Source organism: Mastigoproctus giganteus, chromosome 12, assembly GCF_048544385.1.
Source record: "Mastigoproctus giganteus isolate SK-2022 chromosome 12, ASM4854438v1, whole genome shotgun sequence".
Classification (NCBI taxonomy): domain Eukaryota; kingdom Metazoa; phylum Arthropoda; class Arachnida; order Uropygi; family Thelyphonidae; genus Mastigoproctus; species Mastigoproctus giganteus.
The window spans coordinates 12916476-12941717 of record NC_143586.1 but is presented as its reverse complement, the minus strand read 5'-3'; the positions used below and the strand labels follow the sequence as shown (position 1 = coordinate 12941717).

Sequence of the window (25242 nt, the reverse complement as noted above, 5' to 3'; positions counted from 1 at the left end):
TAGTTTGGACTGATTAATAACTGCTTTACAATTGTTGCGAGCTTTGGTGTAGGCAGAAAATGAAACTGAAGAATTAGAAACAAGCCAATTACGATATGCAATATTCTTCTCTTGAACAGCCTTAGCACATTTATTGGAAAACCAAGGTTTAGATAAAGGACGAGATTTTAAAGTGGAGTGTGGGATAAAGGATTCCATTCCTGCAAGAATAATTTCACTGACACGATCTGAGCAAACGTTGACATCAGGAGTTTTGAAACAGTAATCCGACCAAGGAAAAGAAGAAAAGAAGTCTCGCAGGTCATCCCATTTTGCATTCTTGTAATGCCAAAGAACACGAGGTTGGGAATAGCTATGAGATAAAGGTTCCATTGGAGAAGAGACAATCACCAAGTTGTGATCTGAAGTGCCTAAAGGACCTCTCACTTCGACCGTGTACTTAGAAGGGTTGTTTGTGAGAAAAAGATCAAGCGTATTGGCTGTATGATTCGGATTGTCCGGTATTCTTGTAGGTAAATGAACAATCTGTGCTAGGTCATTAGTAATTGCAAAAGCCTCAGCATCTCGACCTGCTGGGTCGGTGTGACTAGAAAACGGAAGCCAGCTGGAGTTGTGAACATTAAAATCACCAAGGAAAATTACCTCACTGTTAGGAAAGTTGGACTGGAGAAAGTCAAGTTGCAACGAGAGGAAGTCAAAGAGCTCCAAGTGATTAGTGGAGTTGGGAGAACGGTAGAGACAACAGATGAATTTGACACAATGAGGTAGAGAGATTTTAAGCCAGAGAAGATCAAAGAGAGGAGATTCCAAATTGCCAAGTCTCTGACAGGGAATATCAGAACGGACATATGCACAAGTACCACCTTTGAGGCGAAAGGAATCATACAGCGAATAATTTGGGCATCTGAGATGAACAGTAGTTGAATCAACCGATAACTGAGATTCTGTCAGAAAAAGTACATGGGGTTTGGCAGACTGCAAGTGGAAATGGACATCGTTGAGATTAGAATTGAGACCACGTATATTTGTGAAATGAATTAGGAAATCCTTGGGAGGTTTAGATCTTTTCGCAGATAAGCTTGTTCTATTAGTTTGACAATTCATGGTGTATTCAATAGTAAGAAAAAGTGGGTGGGACATGCTGTATGAAGTAATGAAATTTTTGGATATGGCGTACATGTGGGAAGAATATACCCAGATCCTTGACATAACGTGGCCTCGACAATGCTCCCCGCATACACACTACTCGGACTCCCTCCAGTCACTATCTGGCAGAGTAGAGGTAGCAAGATTATACACTAGCTGATCCGGAAGCCTCCTAGAGAGTTACCAATAGGTTCGGTCCGGTGTACTAACTAGCGGCCGGCCTGCGAAAACCGTTTTAGAGCTGTACCCTCGAAATGTAAGGAATATTGGATCTCGCCACAACGTTCATCATAACCTCAAAAGTCATCAATCATACTGCATGATGGAAGAGATAGGGAAGGGTTGACCGGAACTTAGCTCTAGAGACTAAACATGGGTTCCACCACTTCAAGCCTCCAATAAGCAAAGTGGTGGTATTTCACCGGTTGATGAGAGTCATCTACCACCTAGTAAATCTACCACCTAGTTATCTTTGGGTAGAATGATGATGAGCCTATTGATGATGGGAGCATCAAGTCTAACCGAAATAAGCTTGGAGAAGGTCATTATATTGCGAGTAGTGATTATTTGTTTCCAAGGGGTCATTCCATACAATGAGTGTAGTATAGCTCTAGAGATAGTAAAGGGATATCCTGAAGACCTATTGAGGAATCACAGCAGCCAATATTCAAGCCCCCAAGAACTACTGCAGGTAGGTTGGAGGAGTGGAGGACCAGATTTCTGACGCATAGAGAGCCACGGGAACAACACAAGCTTGGATAAATTTAGATATTAGCTTCATATTGCCGTCTTCTTACTGACGAGCAGACCAAAGCGCTGCATAGAATTTGTTTCTTGCTTCCTTGAAGTGCCCCAGAAAAGACAGATTCGAATCCCAAACCAAACCGAGGTCCCTGTGAGAGTCGACTACCTTGATTTGATGTCCGTTTATTGAAACATGCATTGGGATTATTCTTTTCTTCTTTGTGAATGTCATCCGGGCAAATTTTTCGGCATTTAGCTCGAGACCAATGTAATGCAAAAAGTTGTTTACCTCATTTATTTGGTTTTTTGCAGCTCCTTGGACTGAGAGAGCTTGCTCTGGCTGATCAGAATGAATGAAGAGCTTCAAATCATCGGCGTACGAGATCATATTTTAGAAATTCGCCAGCAGAGGTTCTAAAACAGCTGCAAACAGTGCTGCTGACAAAATGCCGCCCTGTGGTACCTGCAGACAGTAAAGGAAATAGAAAGACCATTGTATTCTGCAAGGAGCCGTCTTTCCTAGAAAATTTTATTGAGTACAGTGAGGAGGTTCTCAGAGATCCTGAAGTAGTTCTTCAGGATGTTAAGTAACGATGTGATGGAAATCCTATCAAATGCAGCTTTGACGTCAAGAAAAATTATTTCGAGCTGAGCTCGAGAATTCAAGGCTTCCTGTATGTGAAAGAGAGTTTGAAGGAGACTGGTGGTAGTAGATCTTCCAGGGACCACGGTGTGAAGGTGGCGAGGTCTGTGGTGGAAACTGTGCTCTATAAGTTGAGTCAGGATTGCCTTTTCAAAAACTTTAAGGAGTCCAGAGCCCACTGAGATCGGACGAAAATCCTTCACAGCTTTTGGTCTCGAATTCTTGGGAATGGGTTTGACGCAGTCGTGTGTCCAAATCTGGGGAATTGTCGAGGAGTGAAAAATTTCATTAAAGATGTGCAGAAGAGCATCCACAACGAAGAAACAGTATATTTTAACGATAAACAAGGGAAATCCATCAGGCCCGACAGTAGCTTTATTCGGTAACCCGTTTATTACTTTCATCAGATTCTCCTTCGTGATATTAAGTGTTGACAGTGGAGTCAAATGACATAATGGGATGGAGAAGGGAAGATTCGATTCTTTCTTTACGTAACTCTCACCAAAAGTATTATCGGCCCACTCAACGAAAAGGCTTTGATCTATCTTAATATCTTTGAAATGCTTTGCAAATGGCCGCTTAGAGCCTACTAACCTATTAGCTATATATCTAATTGTTGACGAGTCGCTTTTGCTTCAGGAAAAGTGCACGTTTCTTTTTAAAACTAATGAAATCACTTGTGGATCCAGTACTATTCCATTTCCTGTAGGCATGCTTGTCCAAAAAAGCGGGCTTCAGTCTTTAGAGAACCATGGTTTAGTCCATTTAGAGATTATGATGGTTTTTGAAGCTCCTTGAATTGCCATTGCCTTTAGGAGGGAAGCCAGACCATTAGTGGCTTCTTCGATCAGCAGGGTAGAAAGTGCTGCTCAGTAGGCTGAGCTGAGAAAACTCATTATGATATCTTGCCTGATGAAATTAACTGAGACAATGGATTTGGTTAGGACTTCATCATCCCTAGGCTGCATTGACGGGAACGTAAAAGCAAACGTGAGTGGTTTGTGGTCCGAATTAAAAATGAAGGTCGGTATTGTGGGCGTCTAATCTGCAGCACGATGAAATACTAGGTCTAACGCTTGGTCGCCCCTTGTATGCTGTGACTCAAGGAAATCCAACCCTAAATTTTCAATGAAGGTAATGAAGTCTTGTCTAGTTACAGAGTGCCTACAGGTTGGCATTTTGAAGTCCCCTGTAAGAAAGGTTGGTTTATCAGAGGTGATATGGGTCGCGAGCCATGACTGCAGTTCATCCCTGGAGTCTTGTGTATGGCCAGGTGGATCAGATGATTTCTACATGTAACATTGGCACACAAAGTTTCAAAGCGTTCTGTACTGCTGGTCCTCAGGCAAGAGAGTGAAAAATTACGATGGTAAATAATCATAACGCCTCCCCCTATTCTTCCCATACGATCATTAGTAGCTGCGTGGTCAGATGAGTTTCTGAACAAATTATCGAGCTGTTTATTGGATGATATCCAGGTCTCCGTAAGGTATATAATCCCAAATTCCTCAATGAACAAGAGGGATTGTAGAGAGTGGAACTTATTGCAGATGCTCCTGATGTTTTGAGTTAAAATTGAGCACAGTCTGTCGGTTCCAATCTCCTCTGATCCCTTTAGTTGCTAGCGATGATTCCTGGGCACAGAGATTCGAGAATATTTCCGAAATTCCCTGACCATAGAGCCGAGTGGCCACACGTGAGGGTTAAGAATACCATCTAAATCATAGGGTGAACAAGCTACATCGAAAGATGCATAGGAATTGTGCATTGTACGCATTTTACGGACGCTAGTGTGCACTACAGTCTTGCTTAAAATCAAATTGCTAACGTCTTGTGAGGCTGTATCAGGGTCAACAATAGTTACGAAAACATGCGTTAATCCAGAAGCCGATTTTATTTCCGAAGAGCCGCTACTCCCATTGATGAAGCCATCGAGTGCGATTATAGCCTCTACTCTGGTGTCAGTGCTGGAAGTGGACATAACTTCGACGTTGGGCATCAAGGAGTGGGTGGCAACGACAGGAGCCACTTCATGAGGTGGTGATGCATGAGAGCAGACGCCCCTGCTCATTGGAATGAGATTCACCTCAACACAATTTGGTGCTGCTTGAAGTAGATCTATTTGATTGGCGAGCAAGGGTAGTTGATTTGCTGCAGATTGAAGAGCAGCTGGTCGGGAGGACCTAGGATGGGGAGGAATTGCTAAAATTTGCACCCAGATGCCAGTGAGGGACTCCTTCAGAGGCATATGGCTAGGTGGCATTTCGGTAGGACCAAAGTGGTCGGATTCTTCTCAGACCTTTTGCTCTGAGAAGATCCGACAAAAGAATCCAACTAATCCAAAGCTTCATGCAGCTGCGTGTCAGTCAGGTCCATTATATTTCTGTTTCGTTTGTTTTTAACAGCGTTTAATATTCTAAGCAAGCCAAGTTCCTATCAGTTGCTACTTGCAGAATCACTTTCTGTGTAGACTTCCATTGGATTTTGCTCTTCACTAAGTTCAAAAAATAATAATAAACAAATAATAAAATAAATAAAATAAAATATGTGTATGTTATTTCCAGATTGCATGATCTGAAGAAAAACAAAACCACCACTCCAGCACTCATGTTTCTTTGTAACATCAATAAAATTGGGACAAACATTTAATAACTCATTCAATGATATAAGCATTATTCGGGGGGGGGGGGGGGATTGATTTTGAAAAACCTGCAGTGAGCTCCATGTTGCCTTAAAGTATTAGGGTTAGCTATTAGAGGCGGAAAAGAGTAATATTGCTGTGCCCTTCCCATGCAACGAGTAACGACATTTGCTTGTTTGCATGCCAGCTGTGAGATAGTTTCGTGTATTCCTTCTACAGTGGCAAAACTGTATTCCTCCAGGTCAACTACTACTGGGAGGATCCCAGAAGAGTCTGGGCCGAACATTTGGTTCAGTATAATTGCTAAAAAGCATGGGAGAGCAGACTGTGATTATCTTTCAGGGCGACAGAATTTGTAGTTTTGTCTCTATTTGCTTATGTTTTCTTCAGATCGTACTTTTCTACAGTTTCTTATGTTTTCTACAGATCATCATTTTAAGTGAGCTCGGGTATGACCGCCGAGTCCATACTGAAAGATGTAGCGTTCATTGTGTAGATGTTTAGACACTGTGTAGACTTTTATCAAAACATATCACCTTACCACCTAGATGGCGAAACGTATGTTACATGTTTCGTCATCTAGGTGGTATATTTTGATAAACGTCGATTCCTTCGAATGCTGTTCCTCATGAATCGCATTTACGCATAAGTATATTATCGCATGGGCTGAAGATAAAATATTCGTTGGTCTATATTGTAACCCTCGTGGGTGGCACAGTTGGTGAATTGCCGTTCCCCCCAGAACGGGTGCAAAAGATTTGAGTTCGAGTCCCGTTAATGGCTTGAGGAATTTTTTTTGTTTTTTTTCCACAACGTGGTTGAATTAGTCGGTCTCAGGCGAGGTTAGCATTGTGTTTTTTCTCCGGAAAACTTGGGTTTTTTCGTGAAAACAAACAGAAAATCAATCAGAGAACACATGTGATTTACTGACATTATCATCATCATCATCATCAGCCTTTTCAATCCACTGCAGGATGAAGGCCTCTCCAGCAACTTTCCAGTTCCTTCTGTTTTGTACAATGGCCATCCATTTACTACCCACAAACTCGTGAATTTCATCTGTCCATCTCCGTCGTTGTCTTCCAGGTTTTCTTCTAGCTCCTCTTGGGTACCATTCTGTTATTTTCTTAGTCCATCTGTCATCATGTCTTCGAGTTGTGTCCTGCCCAGGACCATTTTAGTTCTTTAATAGAATGTCGTTTATTTGAGTTTGCTGCCTAATCCATGTGCTTCTCTTCTTATCTAACAGTCTGATTCCCAATATAATTCATTCCATTCTTCGTTGTGTAGTTCTCAGCTCCTCTTGCATTCTTTTGATGAGTGCCCAAATGTTTCACTTCCATAGGTCATGGTGGGGAGTATACATTGGTTCATTACTTTACGTTTCAGACAAACTGGGATATTGCTCCTCAGTATATGACTATATTTCTTGATTGCTATCCACCCAAAATTTATTCCTCTCTTGACTTCAGCCATTTATCATTATTACAGCTAATGACTTATCCCAGATAAGTATATGACTCCACCTTTTCAATTACTGCTCCTTCAATCATTATTTTTCCTTTATGTGGCATACTTGTTCATGGTTACTTTTGTTTTAGCCCTATTCATCTTTGGTCCAAAATCCTTACTAACTGTGCATAACTGATTAAGATTTTCCTCTAATTCTTTGGGATCGTGGCTTATGACCACAATATTATCTGCAAATCGTAAATGGTTTAGGTACTCTCCATTCACATTGATTCCTTTCTGCGACCAGTCTAATCTTCTGAAAGCTTCGTCAAGGGCAGCAGTAAACAGCTTCGGAGATATTGTGTCTCCTTGTCGAACTCCTTTCTCGATTTTAAATTTACTACTGTCTGTGTCTAGTCTAATAAAGGAGGTAGCACTTTCATATATTTTCTTCAAAATCATAATATATGGAGTATCTATGCCTTGTCTTTCCAGTGTCCGAAACATTGTCTTAGCTGTAAGGAGTCAATTGCCTTTTCATAATCCACAAATGCCAGGCATAATGGTGTTTTATATTCATTTGCTTTCTCCATTAGCTGTGATATTACTTGAAGGTGATCCATAGTAGAGAATCCTGTTCTAAAGCCAGCTTGCTCTTTCGGTTGATTCTCATCAAGTATTCTTTCTAATCTGTTAGTAATGACCCTTGTGAACAACTTTAAGATGTGGGATAACAAGCTAATTGGTCTATAATTTCCAATTTCTGATTTATCTCCTTTCTTATGCAGCAAAACTGTGATTGCATTATTCCACTGCTTAGGAGTCACACCTTTTCTAATGCATTTTGTGAAGAATTTTGCCAGTTTCTGTGTCAGGTCTCTTTCTCCCAATTTTAATAATTCTACAGTAACTTCGTCTTCCCCCGGGGCTTTCTGGTCCTTCATTTTCTTCAACGCATATTCTACCTCACCAGGAAGGGTATCGAGTATGTTGTATGTGTTGCTAATTTGTGATCCATCTTTCCCACAGCGGGCAACAATCACTCGCTCCTTGTATAATTCTATATAGTAGTCTTCTGCTATTTGAAATATGTCTTCTCTGCTGTTTATAAGTACACCATCGCTCTTCTTCAGTTTCAGTATCATTTGTCTTTCTGTATTACTGCTCATGGCTGCTGATTTAAATCCTTAGTTTTCCCTTAACGCTTGTTCTACTTTTCTTGTGTTAAATATTCTTATGTCCTCTCTGAGTCTCTTTCTAATGGCTTCGCATAACAGTGTACTCAATTTTGTCCTTGTCAGTGTTTACCTTGCTCTTCAATTGTCGTCTACGATTCATCATGACAAATGTTTCTTGCCTAATTGTTTCTTCTTTGGATTTTTTTTACCTATAGGTTTCTTGGGCTTCATTGCTTTCAGAAAGTTGTAGTATTCCTCATCGATATCTTGGTCCTCAACAGTCTGCAGAAGCTCAAACCTGTTCTTAAGTTCCAGTACATACTGCTTTTTTTCCTCTTCTGTTATCTCAAAGACCTTTGTATTATTTACTCGAGTCAGTTTTTTCCTTTCTTTTCTTACATCTATATCAATTGTGCATCTTACCATTCTATCATTTAATGGCTTAAGTTGTAGGTTGTAGTTGCTGACGCGCCTAAAAATCCTACAACTACCAAATAACAAAATAACAAACCATCAATATCATTAATAAATACAAGATGCGACTAAAAAGAAATGAGAAATATTTTTTAAATCATTTATTATTTTAAATACAACAATGTCAATGTTTATCCCCTTCAAAGTACTCTCATGCAGCATCCATGCTGCGCTCCATTCGCGATTTTCGGATGTAAAACAGCAGCGGAAGTACTCGAAAGATACTACCTTTAGTTGCTGCATTGTGCGCTTCTGAATGTCTGATAAGTCCGCAAATCATTGAGGTGGATTTTAATTTACAGGAACACACGCACTGCGCCAGATCTGATAAATAAGGCGGGTGCTCCAATCTCTAAAAACTCTCTCACTGCAAACCATTCGCGCGAACACTCTTCTCATGCACAATCACTCTATCAAAAGTTTTCTTAGAGTTTCTTTGTCAATGTGCAACCATTCTGCGATTCGTCGAATGCTCATTCGACGGTCTTGGAGCATGATCACGAATTTTTCAACATTCTCGTCTGCCGTTGAAGTTGGAGGGATTCCTATCTTCTTGTGGTCTTGGACATCTTTCCCTTCATCTCTGAACCGTTTGTGCCATTCGTACACATTTAGCTCACTCATGATTTCACCACCGTAAACTTTCTGTAACATCTCCAACGTTTTAGCATCATTTTCACCGAGTTCACTAAAAATTTAATAACATTAACCTTACTCTAAATTACGATCACTCATTTTTCTGCTGAAGGGTTAAAACACTGATTCACTTAAAGAGGATCAGTTCAATCAAAACTTAACCGATTGCAACGAAACAAAAACTGATCTGTATAATAGTAGTAGTGGCATGTGATGCAAGAAAGCATGCGTATGAGCTTATGCAGCATCAGCCAAAAAAAAAAAAAAAAAAATCACACCATTCCCTCCAAATGCCTGTCCAGTTCCTCCTTAAATTTATTTAACCTATCAACTTCCACAACGACAGATGGAAGTTTGTTCCAGCAATTAACCACCCACTGGCTAAAGGCAAATTTCCGCACATCTATTCTACATCTGTCTTTTCTTAATTTGAATTTATGCCCCCTTACGTTCGTAATCTGAACAAGTGGAGGGATCCCATCAGAATTCAGCGTGCTCAATCCATTCAAGGCCTTATACACTTTAATCAGATCACCTCACAGGTGCCTAGTCTCCAGCCGCTGCAATTTGCAGAACTTAAGCCTCTCTTGATAAGAGGATCCCTTCATTCCCCTCACCAATCTTGTTGCCCTTCTCTGTACACGCTCAAGTAAATCTACATCCTTCCTAAAATGAGGCCTCCAGACCTGTACGCAGTACTCAAGGCGTGGCCTGACCATTGCCTTATACAGAGGGATAATCATCTCCTTTTCCCTGCTAGCAAAATTCCTATATATCATTGACAAATCCCCATGACCTGCCCTGGCAGCCTGTCTGCATTGCTCAGAAAACTTCATATCTGACTGCACAATTACTCCCAGGTCTTTTCATTTTCTACCACCTTAAGTGTGGTACCACACAGGTGATACGTTTCTCTGGGGTTACTTCTACCCATATGCAGTACTTTGCATTTGTCAAGGTTAAACTTCAGTTGCCACTTCTTAGCCCATCTCCCCAAATTATCTAGATCCTGTTGCAGTAGCACACTGCCATTACTGTCATTAACAACCCTGCCAACCTTTGTATCATCTGCAAACTTCGACACTAAGCCTGATATACCTTCATCAATATCATTGATAAACATACACAACAACAGTGGACCCAACACCGAACTCTGTGGGACTCCACTAATAACATTAGTCCACGAAGAGCAGCACCCATTGATTACCACCCTCTGTCTTCTCCCACTTAACCATCCTTTTATCCATTGTAGCAACTTACCCTTAATATCATTCTGGATAGAACAAGTTAAAGCGAGATATGAATGGTGTTGATATGCGCACTAGTAAGGTGTTAAGCAACGATTCTCGTTTCATTTTAGCCGCACCTTTAAAACAAAAACAAAAACAAAACAGCAGTGCGCCCAGAACAGATATCTGGAAGACTCCGACAATAAAACTGTCTACGAAGACCAGTATCCATGAATAACTGACCTCCAACTCAACCATCCCTTTATCCGTAGCAGTAATCAGCATTAGCATTAGTAGAGGCATATGATGTAAGAAATTAAATAAACTTCCCATTTCACCTATCCATTCGCTCCAAACTTTTGTCCAGTTCTTCTTTGAATTTATCTAAGCTATCAACTTCCACAACGACCAATGGAAGTTATTTCCAGCAATCAACTACCCGCTGGCTAAAGGCAAATTTCTGCACATTTTTCTACAACTGTCTTTCCTCAATGAGGAAAAATCTTATCAGCATTGAGCAAGCTCAATGCTGATAAGAACAACCCTTTGTTCCCCCTCACCAATCTCATTGCCCTTCTCTGTACTCGTTCCAGCTGCTCTATATCGTTCCTAAAATGAGGCCTTCAGACCTGCACGTAGTACTCCATGATGACCACCCTTGACTCTGAAGATGCCATCATAATTAACGATAAGGGTTTGCGTACTTCCCTTGCTACCTCCTTCATTATAACTGTATAGATTCCATTTGCCCCAGGTGTCTATTTTACATTTAATTTCAACAATTACTCCTCCACTTTGCTCTCAGTTATTACAAAATTACTTACTTCCCCTGTTAGAACTTGATAAACTTCTGGCATTCTCCTCCTTGAATAACTCCTCATGTGTGAATGTAGATGCAAAATACCCATTCAGTTTATCAGCTACTTGAGCAGGATCATCAATTTTCGAACCATCTATGTTAAGTTGACCAATTTGATTCATTCCCTTCCTTCTAGAGTTTACAGAAGTAAAGAACTCTTTGCTGGTTTTCTTTGCGCCTTTGCCAAAGATTTATCGTATTCTGCCTTCGCCTGCCTAACCTCCTTTGTGACTTGATTACAGACTAGATTATATCTGCAGGAGGCTTTTGTGTCGCCTGATAATTTTTATGCATCCCATGCATTTTTCTTTTATTACAAAATCATCTAGCTCACTTCCAGAGTTTACTTCACCTCTTACATTCCCCTTCCAGAATAACTCCTCATTTGTGAATGTAGAGGCAAAATACTCGTTTAGTTTGTTAGCCACCTGAGCAGAATCCCCAACTGTTGAACCATCAATATCCAGTGGACCAATCTGATTCATCCATTTCCTTCTAGAGTTTACATAGGTAAAGAACTCTTTTCTGTTTTTCTTTGCATCCTTTGCCAAGGTTTTCTCATAATCTGCCTTTGCCTGCCTAATCTCCTTTGTGACTTGGTTACAGACCAGCTTATATCTATCATAAGCTTCCATGTCACCCATTAATTTATATGTATCGCATGCATTTTTCTTCTCTGCCATATGCCTCATCAGTTCATCTGACATCGATTTAGGCCTAAACCTTGAACAATATTTCTTAGTTGGTATGTAAAGCCTAGTAGCTTCCAAGATAAGTTCTTTGAATGCTTCCCATTTTGAATTTGCTGTTGGTAACATCATCAGTTGGTCCCACCGTATAGAATTTAAATACTGTCTCAGACCATCGTAGTCGCCTTTACGAAAGCAAAAACCCTTCCCTTTACCCCTCATTGTAATTACCGCTTTGAGTAAATCCCACTTCAGCACACTGTGATCACTGCCACCTAGTGGTTCCTTTATCTGCAGATTCTTAATGCATGAAGGATCACTACTGATAATAAAATCAAGAGTATTACTCCCTCTAGTTTCCTCCCGAACATGCTGATGTAGAAAACAATCATCCAATAAATCCCCAAAAGCCTTGCTAGTGTGTGAGTGACCAACCCACAAATTCCAGTCAATATCTGGGATATTAAAATCCCTCATTATAAGACTTTCTGATTTACTGGCACACTCTATTTCCCTGTACAGTTTCGTATTATACTCATCAGAGTCATTAGGCCTATAGCACACTCCTACTCTCTCAATTTTGATCTACCAATGCTTGTCACACCAAACTGACTCGACACTGCACTGTCCAGCGATGTCGACTGGCTTCACTTCCTTGGATTTTATGTGTTTCTTAACTAATAGCATAACTCCTCCTCCCTTCCTTTATTGTCTATCCTTTCTGTACACATTGTACTCCCCAAATTCCAGTTCTGCATTCCTTATACCTGTGTGACACCACGTCTCTGATATCCCAACAATACCTGCCTTTGATGTTCTAGCAACTCTACATCCTTTGTGAAATGAGGCCTCCAGACCTGTACGCTGTACTCAACGTATGACCAGACCATTGCCTTATACACTTTTATACAAAGGGATAATCACCTCCTTGTCTCAGCTAGCAAAATTCCTATACAGTATATCAGTGAAAAAACTTCATAAACTGCTCTGGCAGCCCATCTGCACTGCTCAGAGAACTTCATATCAATGTTAAACTTCGGTTGCCACTTTTCAGTCCATCAGCCTAACTTTTCTAGATCCTGTTGTAGTAGCATACTGTCTTTATTGTCATTAACAACCCTGCAAACCTTTGTATCATCTGCATAATTGGATATTATGACTAATATACCTTCATCGATATTGTTGATAAATACATAAAACAACAATGGGCCTAGCACCGAACCCTGGGGGACTCTGCTAATACCATTTGTCTATGTAGAGCAGTGTCCATTTATTACCACTGTCTGCCTTTTCCCACTCAACTATCCCTTTATCCATTGCAGCAACTTGCCCTTAATGCCATCCTGCTCCAATTTGTAAAGCAGTCTTCCATGGGCAACAGTATCAAAAGCTTTCCTGAAATCCAAGTATATGATATGAAAATTATTTCATATATATCCGGTATTAGCGATGCTTTTATTGTAAAAAAGTATAGAAGGCTATTTCTATTTGTTATCGATGGCCTAGCCTGGACACGTCGCAGTTCGCAGTTCTTAGGTAAGTGACCAATGATATTTTTTTTTTATTTTAACTGTGCACAGTGTGATATTTAATGGCATCAAAGAGCTTGAGTTTGATAACTATCTTATTTCTTGTATGGTTTTAGATTCAAATAAAATAACCCCGATGAGTGAGAAAAAGCAAGCAAGCATTTTGCAGTTCTTGGGTAATATATCGCTTTGTCAAGAGTTGGTTAATGAATCAGAGCCTTCGCAGCCACCGCAAGGCATCATCAGGAAGGACATTAGAACTGGAGGCGGAGAGAAGAAAAAGTTCACAGTTTCAAGAAAATATGATGCGAACTACTTGAAGTTTGGATTATTCAAGAACCTGGAAGTGAACTGGATCCACAGCCGCTTTGTATTATATGTTCTGAGAGTTTATCCAATGATGCTATGACACCTTCGAAACTCGTCAGGCACTTGCAGTCAAAACACCCAGATTTAGCTAAAAAGCCAGGTGAATACTTTCAAAGGACGCGTGAAAATTTGCAAAAGCAAAAAAGTTCATTAGCAACAATGATTGTTGAAGTTAAGTCCTTAGTAAAATCTTCTTATTTGATAGCACTTCAAATCGCGAGATGTAAAAAGCCGTATACGATTGGAGAACAATTAATTAAGCCTTGCTTTTTATAAGCCTTTGAAGAGGTTTTGGGGAAACAGGCTGTCCAGAAACTGAAAGGAATTCCTATGTCCGCTAACACTGTGAAGCGCAGAATTTAAGACATGGCTGAAGATATTGAAAATCAAGTGATTGCACTTGTGAAAAATTCTACGTTTTATTCAATTTAACTTGACGAATCAACAGACATAATTAACAAGGCAGTTCTTTGCAAAAACAAGTGTAAGTACCATTTAATATAGAATGTTACTTTTATGGAAAAAAACATGGTAGTGGTCCGCGGGATTCAAAATTTTGAGTTTAGTGGTCCGTGAGGTCCGAAAGGTTGGCGACCGCGGGAGCAGACGACTTATTATTTTATATATTTTTGGAATCTAATATGTTATATTAAAGGTATGTATCGCCATCTAGTGTGCGGAATAGAAATTATTTGGAAAAAATCAACGTATTCACGTGTACGTTGTTGTCAAATTCTGCTACTGAATTTTTAGTCTTGATAGCTTTATTAATGGATTAAAATTACTGCTAATAATTGATTTGTGAAAAGCAATTGAACCAGTAAGTTTACAATTAATTCTTTTTTGTAATCCATTATGCCAGTGGCTCCCAAACTTTCGGTTTCTCTTACCGGTAGAATGCCATCGAAACTTTTTTGACAACCGGGTCCAATGTCGGATTTAATTAGTTTTGGCATTTGACGTACGTACATATATGAAACGTTATCTTATTATAAAACAGGCACTTGATGCAAATTTGCATAAAATGCCAAATTGCATCAGTTTGGTCCATGACAGTATAGCCGTTGCGTCACTTGTTACTCGTTCCGGAGGGTCAGGTTTCGATTCCCTTCAATGACTGGAGAAATTTTTAACGTTCTCTTCAATCCCCTTATAAATTCCCCCAGCCTTCTGCAGTAGAGGCTGTAGTTAGCTGATCTCCTGCTGAGGGAGTAGAGTTCACCCTTGAGTTCTTTCAGGTTTTTCAGCCAGCACATTTAACCCCAGGGGTTTATTACTATTTTTTATTACTACTAGCCATATAGTGCAAGGAAGCCTGAGGCTTATGCTGCACAAGCCAAAAAAAAAAAAAAAAAAAAAAATTTCCTCAGTTACCCTGAGTGAGAGAGAGAGAAATAGAAGGGAATCACCAAGAAAGAGAAGAATGATGATCTCCAGCTCAGGACCCTGGGTGTGCCAAGCCCATACTCACTAGATGTGAGCCCCTGGGGGTTTTAACTCACATCTGGTGGGTATGGGCTTGGCATACCCAAGGCTCTGAGGTGGATATCATCATTCTTTTCTTTCTTAGTAATTCCCTTCTATTTCTGACTCTTGTCTCTCCCCCTTAGGGTAAACAGAAATTTTTGGCCAGTGCAGCAAAAGCCTAAGGCTTCCATGCACCATATGGCTAATAATACAATAATAATAATAATAAATCAACCTGTGAACGTACACACTAGTGCAGACATAATATATAGTGGGACATGTGTATTATGTCTCTTGTAGCAATTGGGTTTTTGAGGGCCTTCAGCAATCTTTGGAGTCTTGAGTATCTGTGTCCTGGTAATAGACTTCTAGAATTTTAAATCTTACAAGAACATCAGCTCTTTCAGAGTGAAATATGGATTTTGGATATGTCACATAATAATTATATAGCAATAATTTTTTTTTTTAAATAAAAATAATAGTTAAAAAAACAGGTCTACATTTTGTGAACTTGTTGCATTTCTGATGAATCAAAGAAATGCACCAAGTTCACACTGTTACTGAAAAATATGCATAAATTGAAGTACTTCAGCCTTGATATAATGCACTTCTTCATACTGTGGTGTCGGATATATTGCTGGCATGGTTGTGTCCCCAAAACAATTATGAGAAAAAGTAATGTTCAAAGTAATTTCATAGTGAAAACCTGTATTTCCAAGAGGAGACATTAGCTAAAAATTGGTTGTATATTTCTATATATTGGTTGTATTTGTTTCTATATATTCACTATTCGGTGTCAGAGTAATTTTTTAAACAACGAGACTCATCAGAAACTAATTACTGTAGACACCCAGTTTGTTTGTTCCCCCCAGCTAGAGATCCAAAGAGACTATCAGTGGAATGCTAATTACAAACAGCTACCATTCGTCAAGTGTGTTGCATTAGTTACAAAATAAATTTTTGTAAACAGTAGTATATGACAGCATTTCTTCGATAAGAAGTTGCACTTAGGATAGCAAGCACTGCTAAGGGCTAAACTAGACAAAAATATACATTGTGACATTATTTATGGAGAAATCATGTGACTTACTGGAGCACTATGATATGCTGGACAGTTTGGTTTTGGTTAAGTTTATTCAAAACATGGTAAATTCTATTATCGAAAGAGTTAAGAGTGGTGAAACAAAATTCAGTGTATTTTGCGAGTTTGGAATTCCAGAAGGAGCAATCTGGGGTTGAGTGAAAGAGGAAGAAAAATTGCGTTCATTTGTAGACTCTGTAGAAGATGAAGTAGTCTTCCAAAGAAAGAAAATCAGACTCTGTTAAAACAGTTGTGATAGGTGGTTTGATATTATACAGAATGGATTAATAAGAGGTGTTATGGATGGAGAAACTGGGTAACTGCATGGTGCCAACATGTGAGAGCACCTCCTTGTGTCCTGAGGGCATATGAGCTTGTCAGGAGACTGAAAGATATATGGAATCAGTATGCTTGCTGTTATAAAATTTAACAATACTGATATAGTTAATATCAGTAATTCAGTGTTTTAAAAAGTTTAGCGAAATGAATTATTGCTTAGGTGTTAAGATAGATTACCTGTTACATAAGTTAGTAACATTAAAAATGAAGGGAAATTGAATAGACTTAGTAAATATTTAGCATTATTGATAACATTAAATTGGGAATTGATATAATGGAGAAATAAACAGAACTTAACTATTCATATAAGTATACATATATTACTAAAGTGAAATATAAAATATTTGATTTCAGATACAACACAAATATTGATGAGCAGCTGATTTTTTAAAAATATTTTTTTCATGCAGGTGAGAGAAAATGTTTGTACTAGCAGAAATGAAAGACACTGTTTTCATTAGACCTTGGCACTTTGACAAGAAGCTAAATGTTGCAATTTCTATGGAGTTAAACCGAAAATTTTCAAATAAGGTAAGACTACATATTTCAGAAAACATGATCTCATAATTCATTTTCACAGTTCATAATCAAATATTTTATATAATAACAAAAACAAAGAATATTATTAATGAATTATATCAGACTTGTGTGTTTTTCTAATTAATCTCATTTTAAGTATTTTCCTTTTATGATTTAACCCAGCCACCATGTCAGGGGCACCTCTGTAGCCAGGTGGGAAGGAGCAGTAGTGCGTAGCACACGCTTCTTGATTAGACCGGGGTTCGAGCCCGTCACCACCAAATACGGAGGATGCGGAAAGGTCAGGGAATGACCACCGTATATCCCCAGAGCAATATGGCCTTAGTTGCTAATGCTCCTAAAAACCAAATAACCATGTCAGGTGGCTGGGCACCCCACAGGTGTCCCTTGAAAATAATGTTCCCCATGTTATTCAGTGATTAAAAATTTGTAATTTTTTTCTACCTTCTAAATATAGGGAAACTTTTACTGCAGTAGTTTCTGAAGTGATTTTCTTATGAATTTCATATGTGGCAGGGCCCACGACAGTGAAAACCTGTCGTGGGCCCTGCCACAGATTTTGCTTGCATGATGTGCTTATTTAAAATCTCAGGTTATTTGCTTTTCCCCTCCCACCTGGTCAGTAAATATCTACCATTTTATCTTAGTTAGCATTAGTAGAGGCATATGATGCAAGGTGGCAAGCTTATACAGCATCAATTGGCCAAAACACTTGGCCAATTGATGCTGTATAAACTCTGGTACTTTTCCAAAAACTTGGAAAAGTACCAGAGAAATATGCTCTACCAATGTATCAGTCAAGCAGAACAGATCAAATTTTAATAAATATATTGATTCAATCTGAAAACAATGAATTATATGTTTATGGTGATATCTTAAGCACACAGGGATGGCCCTTGCAAATATAAAAGGCAGCAAACATGTTAAGATAAAAAAAGAATTTTCCCCCAATAAAAATAGGTATAATTGTTATTTTGCATGAACATTGAGGTACTAGTTATAGTAATCATGAATACAGTATTATTATAAAAAAGAAAACTGTCTTATACATAGTAAAATAAAATACCATATATTTTTATTTCTTATGCAAGATATTTGGTGTTTTCTATAATATGATGAAAAGCTGTGCATGCCAGTGAAATGTATATTTTTCTTTTTCAGGTAGTTATGAATGTTGGCCTCTGTATGGCTCTATTTGACATCTCAAAATTGGAAGAATCCTTTATATTCCCTGGAGAAGGAGGTTCCCACACTAGAGGCATGAATGAATAACAGTTTTGTAGAAATAAGTTTTAAGACTGTTGCTGTTAATTTATTCTTTGAATTCACTTTTGAAATATTCTTAAGTATTATACAATGTATTGTTTAATAAACAAGGAGCCAGTAATTTTAACAGTATTACTATAAAGAAGTTGATAATTCTTTCCAGTAGTGGAAGGTGCAGTAGTCAAGATTCATTGTTTGAATGAGTTCTAGGCACTTCATTTATTAGGGCAGACCCATAAATAATTGGAATCAAGGCATTTGTATCCGCTTTGTTATTGAAGTTTTTATCATGCAAAACAATATTTGCTGTCCTACTGCCAAGCATATAGTGCTTGGCAGTAGGGCAACAAATCTGTTATTTAGGTTATATGCCATCAGATATCATGCCAGTTTATTGTCAGGTACATTACCTACATGTAGGGTTATCATATTTTCCCAATTTTAAACTCTTATCCAGGGCAGTTTACAATTTTGCAGTTGTTTTGCTCTCTATTTTTGATTTTTTTTTTTTCCTCATTGATGGATCTTGTGACCTTGTGCTTGATATTGCCAAAATATTGCCTGATACAGTAAAATATCAGAGAACTTTTCTTAAATTTGAGTCTGGTGTAATTATGCATTGAATTTTTCAAATTAATAGCATTGGCTCTTTTGTGATAGTCCTTTGATTGAGTGTGTTATAGCTGCTATAACATCACTGGAAAATCTTTATCCCATTAATCTGTTCTTTAATCTGGGGATAAAACAAAAATTACATATCTAAGGAGGACATTGTGAGGTAGTTACATTGTTTGGAATAGTATTTATTGTCATATGACTATAATTTCTGAATGAGTACTTTCCAGTTTTTCCCTTTCCACAGTTCTCCTTGCTTTCAGGATAAAATAGAAATCATGTGGTACAAATTCAGCTCTGTGGAGGATGTTGTAAGGCAGTTACTTTATTTGAAAAGGTATTTGGAAATTATTGTCCAAATACCTTTTCATGATGAGTAATTTCCAATTTTTCCTAGCTTGCAGATCAGATTTCATCTCTCAGTTCGTAATGATTTCCTTAATAGGACCTATATGAAAAGTACATTTTTTTTTTTTTTTTTTTTTTGTAGTTGTTGGTGCATTGGCTTCTGTGGCCATAGTGCACCTCCCAAGGTTTTTGCAGTACTTTGATCCAAGTCCGAGGCAGGATTCGAACCCGCGACCTTTGGGTTGCCAGGCAGGCACTTTACCCACCCGGCTAGCCCGGTCGGCAAAGAAAAGTACATAGGCTTATTGACAATATCACTGTCTGGTATAAATTCATGATGAATTATGCCTTTATAGACAAATAATTCTAGTAGAGATTTAGTTCTGCCATTTCAATTTTTATCACCCTTGGAGATTTCTCCATAAGTCAAAAAGGTAAAACCACATATAATATCGTATCATTATTGTTTTGAGAAATCCAGGAACACAGTCACATATTTCAACTAATCCTTTTGAAAATGCAACTCTTGTTTCTATCTGATCTGTTTTTAAAATCTGGAAAAAAATAAAAATAAGCTGTGTGGTCTTTTCATGTTCAAAATATCTGAAATGATGGTTGACAACTATTATTTATGGTATTCCATCTTGAGTGCTGTGTTCATTTCTTATATGGCAATCAATCTGAAATGTATGGTTAACTTCTCTCAGCTTAAGAGAAGTTTACCATTTGTTGGCTTGCAAAGTCTCTTATGCCTTGCATTTATCTTCCCTTGACAGTACATATTGGTTGATACAAAGTGTGTGAAATTATTCATTTTTTAAGCAGGTGTGTCATTCAGGTATACTGTTTCGAGATAAATTTTTTTTGCTATATGCTTCAACAACCATTTCTTTAGTATCTGAGGCCTATTTCTTCATCAGAAAGCAAAATTTTATAGAAAAGCTTTAGATAAATAGATAAATATAGATAAATTTTTTTTGCTATATGCTTCAACAACCATTTCTTTAGTATCTGAGGCCTATTTCTTCATCAGAAAGCAAAATTTTATAGAAAAGCTTTAGATAAATAGATAAATATAGATAAATTTTTTTTGCTATATGCTTCAACAACCATTTCTTTAGTATCTGAGGCCTATTTCTTCATCAGAAAGCAAAATTTTATAGAAAAGCTTTGTTCAGAAAACATTTTAAAAAAACAATATGAAATTGTTTATTGTGAACAACATATAAAAGAAATGTTTGTGTATGTGCATCTAAAAAATGCTGCCTACTCTAAAAAATTCTAGACATTCTAGATAAGAAAATAAAATTAAAAAGTTCTGATGATATATTAAGGAATTCTTATGTGCTGTGATGTAACAACTAGATCGTAGGTATAGCTTAGCTTAATTATCAGCACTCACCTCATAGTAATCTGTTTAGTTTGATAAAAGTTTCAACACATACATAGCAGTTATAAAATTTAAAAATTCTGATTAGTAGCTATTTTTTAATTTCTAATTTAAAAAAATTAGAAATTACTAAATTATGAGCTTTAAAAATTGTTAAAATTTGCCTAAGAAAGAAAAGTGCACATTCCATTCTATAGTTGTCTAATTAAAATTATGTATTAAAAATAAAATAAAAGTGAGATAAAAGCTAATAGCTGCGCACGAGCAACTTTTGAAACCATCTTCAGTTAGCTATAGTGGAAAGAGAAGAACATGCGAAGTATGTTATATACTGGTTAAGTTCCCAAAATGCATTTCAGTGCAAATGGAAACTTTATACGTGCTAAATTCCAAATTTCGCATGTATAAATTCCAACCAACTTCTACCCTATTCAGAATTTAACACGTATAAAGTTTCCACGTGCACTGAAATGCATTTCGGGAACTTAACCAGTATATAACATACTTCACATGTTCTTCTCTTTCCACTATAGCTGACTGAAGACAGTTTCGAAAGTTGCTCGTGCATGGCTATTAGCTTTTATCTCACTTTTATTTTATTTTTAATACATAATTTTAATTAGACAACTATAGAATGGAATGTGCACTTTCCTTTCTTAGGCAAATTTTAACAATTTTTAAAGCTCATAATTTAGTAATTTATAATTTTTTAAATTCATAATTTCTTTAAGTTAAAAAATAGCTACTAATCGGCATTTTAAAATTTCATAACTACTCTGTATGTGTTGAAACTTTTATCAAACTAAGCGGATTACTATGAGGTGAGTGCTGATAATTAAGCTAAGCTATACCTACGATCTAGTAATTAAAAAAGTTCTTATTATTTGATATTAGATATTTTTAAGAAATTTACCCCTGAAAAATATTCATCCTGTCCTGTGATTAGTCTACTAGTGGTGAAAGTATCATTCTTAAAAATAGGTCCAAATATGGATATAGTAATGTATTAATTCTGCATGGCCTTGCTGTAGTGTTTTTCTACACAAAAAACCTAGCCAAATTGGATAAAAAAAATTTTTCTGCAGAGAGCCAAGTTTTGTCATAAAAAAAAAAAAAAAGCAATCAGTTTTTATCATGGTGTCAGTACTCTGCCAAATTATTAGAAATATAGTGCTTCTCCTCAAAATGGAAATAAAAAAAAAAAACATTGCGAGAGAGTTTATTGTTGAGGAATTAAAACAAAAATTACACGTGTTGTTTGAAATATTTCGATTGTAGCATTATTTTTTGTCTAATTTCTGTTGAGATATGCAAGTTGTTCATATTTGATTTTAATATTCATAAGATAGAGCATTGAACAATCATAGTAAAGGATTAGTTTTTTACTTTTCAGTTCATTTTCGTTATGTTGTGTTTCGGCCTTTTGTGGATGAAATTTTGATTGGAAAAATAAAGAGTTGCAGTCGTGAAGGCATATGCGGTAAGTATTACATAAGGCAAATGGAGTTTTGTAATTAAAATGGAGCATTCTGAAGTATTACATTGAAATGGAGTATCTAAAGAAATTGAAAAAAATTAAAATGAACAATATTTTTTGCACTATATTTTTGTGATGGTTGTGACATGCAGGTGAGGATTGTTGATATTTACTTCTGAATGCAGAATTAAAGTAATGGGTGGTTGGGGGGAAGAGAGACTTGTTTAAATATGGTAAGCCATTCTTCTACAACACATTATGAGCAGGTCAGCCACAGTAGTTTCTTAGATGTCTCACAGTCTAATGTGACCCTGCTCTTCCAATCACACTGTTAGTTTTGGGTTCATTGTACTGACGACAACAATTTTCTTGTTTTCTACTACTTTTATAGCCCATGTTCACCCTGCAGAATTCTTGTAGTAGCTCTAGAGGAAACATTGGCTGTTCTTTTAATTTTAGTCTAATTTTCTAAATTTAGAAAGAAAATTACTATCTGTACTTTTAGAAATATGTTTTATAAGTTTAGTCCTAAACTTAAAAGACATGTAAGATTGGTATCACCGATATATACTAATTGTTATGCATAGTTATGTGGCAATTGGTATCTCTCAGACAGTGCCAAATTGTTTTTATAATAATTAAACATTCTATGGCCAACTGTTTGTAAAGTGCTATGTAACATATCTGTTTTCCATACCTTTCAGCTCTGTGATTAACTATTTTCTGTCTACAAATCTCCAAAGTGACATAGTATATTATAGTTTTCTGCGTGTCTTTACTATATAATATCGGTGTGAATACACCATAGTTTACCCATTAATTAAACTATGTACGTAGTGTGAAAGGCATTGTTTTTAATTGTATCTCATATTGTTGCTACCTTCACAATGAGATACCAGGTATTGCACTACTTTGAATAAGTAACGCTTCTAGTAGAGAAGACTATGGTTATTTATTCTCAGTGGATATCACCACCCAGACGGCACTGTTTCAAAGCTGTTGGCCTATCATCAGTGGGTGGGCAAGTATCCTGATAATGCAAACATGCCATCACATTTGCACAGTGGTTCCACAATATGAGTGATGCCAAATGGTATACAGAATGATACAATATTTGAAGATTAAACGCACAAGGCATAATATGATATGGGTGTAAATTTATTATATAATATCGGTGTGGATACACCATAGTTGGCCTATCATCGGTTGTTGTTGTTGGCCTTCATCGATGTGTGGGTGGGCAGGTACTCTGATAATGCAAACATGCCATTACAGTTACGAAGTGGTTCCATAATATGGGAAATGCCAAATGGTGTACAGAATGATACAATATTTTAAGATTAAATGCACAAGGCACAATATGATATGGGTTTAAATTTACTATATAATATCGGTGTTGATACACCATAGTTTACCCATAAATTAAACTACGTACGTAGTGTGAAAGGCATTGTTTTTAATTCTATCTCATATTGTGGCTACCTTCACAATAGGATACCAGTTTTGCACTACTTCGAATAACGCTTCTCTACCAGAGAAGCGTTAATCATTTATTACTTACTTCAAGTTACTTATTTTACTTAATATTTTACTTTACTTATTTTACTTAATATTTTACTTTACTTATTTTATGTTACTTATTTTAAGTGACATAGTATATTATAGTTTTCTGTGTGTCTTTACATACACACATATGGGTATTAATTATAGGACATAACTAAGAGCCTCCATTAATCCACCTCATCACTGCTTTTTTGAGGCTGTCTTTAGTTTGAATTGTGTTTGTTTTTAACAGTTAATTTATCCAGTTATATTTGGCTATCTCATTAAAATCCACAAGTAAAATTATATTTTTCTTGGAGGAATTGTAAAGAAAAAAATTGTTTGTATTTTGTTATTGTGAACATTGATACAACATGTGTTTATAGTTAATTGATGTATTATACATCAGTTTTTTTTAATTTAATTTATTGATATTTATTTTTCTCTATAGTGTCTCTAGGATTCTTTGATGATATCCTTATTCCACCAGATTCTTTGCAGCATCCATCTAGATTGTATCCTCTTTAGCACCTTATTTTTATGTGAAATTAAATTTGGCATTACTGATTTAAATTATACACTTTTTTTTAAATTGAATATTTATGAAATATAGCCAGCCCTAATTACAGTTGTACCTAATTGTATAAGATCACTTAATTATTATAAATAATGAAAATAAAAACAAACAGAATCCACTTTTACAACTGACCAGCTCTTGCAGTTGTAATCAGCTATGATGTGACGTATTGCAATTTATTTGTATTGATTTTGATTTAGATATGCATACAAGATAATTATACTTTATTTAAAGATTTTTTAAATGTGATTTATGCAAATAAAAATGGGAGATAACTTGAGATATAAATTTTAATTCAGTGGTGTTCCATAAGGTTTGTCTGTGTTCCACCAAATTTTTATATTTTGGACATTATCTACATTTTATATTTTGATGCACTTTAAAATTAAAAAAATAAAAAAATATATATATATATACACTCAATATCTATGCTAAAAATTCTTGTGACGTAATTAATTTTAATAATTTTGTTTGTAGCTATGACGATAAGGGTTTTCCTATTGAAATGAAAGAATTGTTGTTTATATAGATTTAGTTTCACCAATATATATAGTGTGTATATATATATACACACTATATATATAGTGTGTATATATATATATATATATATATCCAAGTATGTAAAAAGCAAATAGGATAGTTAATTTATATCTATTTTATAATATTATTTCTAATATATAATATTAATTCGTCACAGATCCGATTAATGCGTTTGAGTTAAGATATTTGAGTTAAGTTATAATGTATAACAGTTCATGTTATACATTATAACTTAACTCAAATATATATATATATTTTTTGTATAGTTTAAGAACAATAAGTAAAATATATTTCATATCGGATAAGCTGGTAGTTACTTAACCCTATGTGGGGGTCGTTCTTGTTTATTTGTGGGGGGGGTATTATTGTTTTTCTTGGTTGCCCTAAATTTCTTTATATTTTAATTATTATAATTTATCCCCTTTTTTATATGTACATCCCCGTAGTCCAATCCTCCCACTTTAGCATCTG

The 25242-nt window shown here is 36.6% G+C and overlaps 1 protein-coding gene across 1 annotated transcript in view; it reads left to right on the top strand.

Annotated features, from left to right (window-relative positions):
- Positions 1-14312: 14312 nt before the first annotated feature.
- Polr3H (RNA polymerase III subunit H) overlaps positions 14313-25242 on the top strand; it is a 38383-nt gene continuing 27453 nt past the window's right edge. Inside the window, exons 1-5 of the mRNA XM_090386226.1 lie at positions 14313-14409; positions 16887-17007; positions 18178-18274; positions 22029-22115; positions 24106-24169. Coding sequence (XP_090242352.1) covers positions 16897-17007; positions 18178-18274; positions 22029-22115; positions 24106-24169 — 359 coding nt within the window. The 5' untranslated portion in view covers positions 14313-14409; positions 16887-16896. The remainder of the gene's footprint in view (positions 14410-16886; positions 17008-18177; positions 18275-22028; positions 22116-24105; positions 24170-25242) is intronic.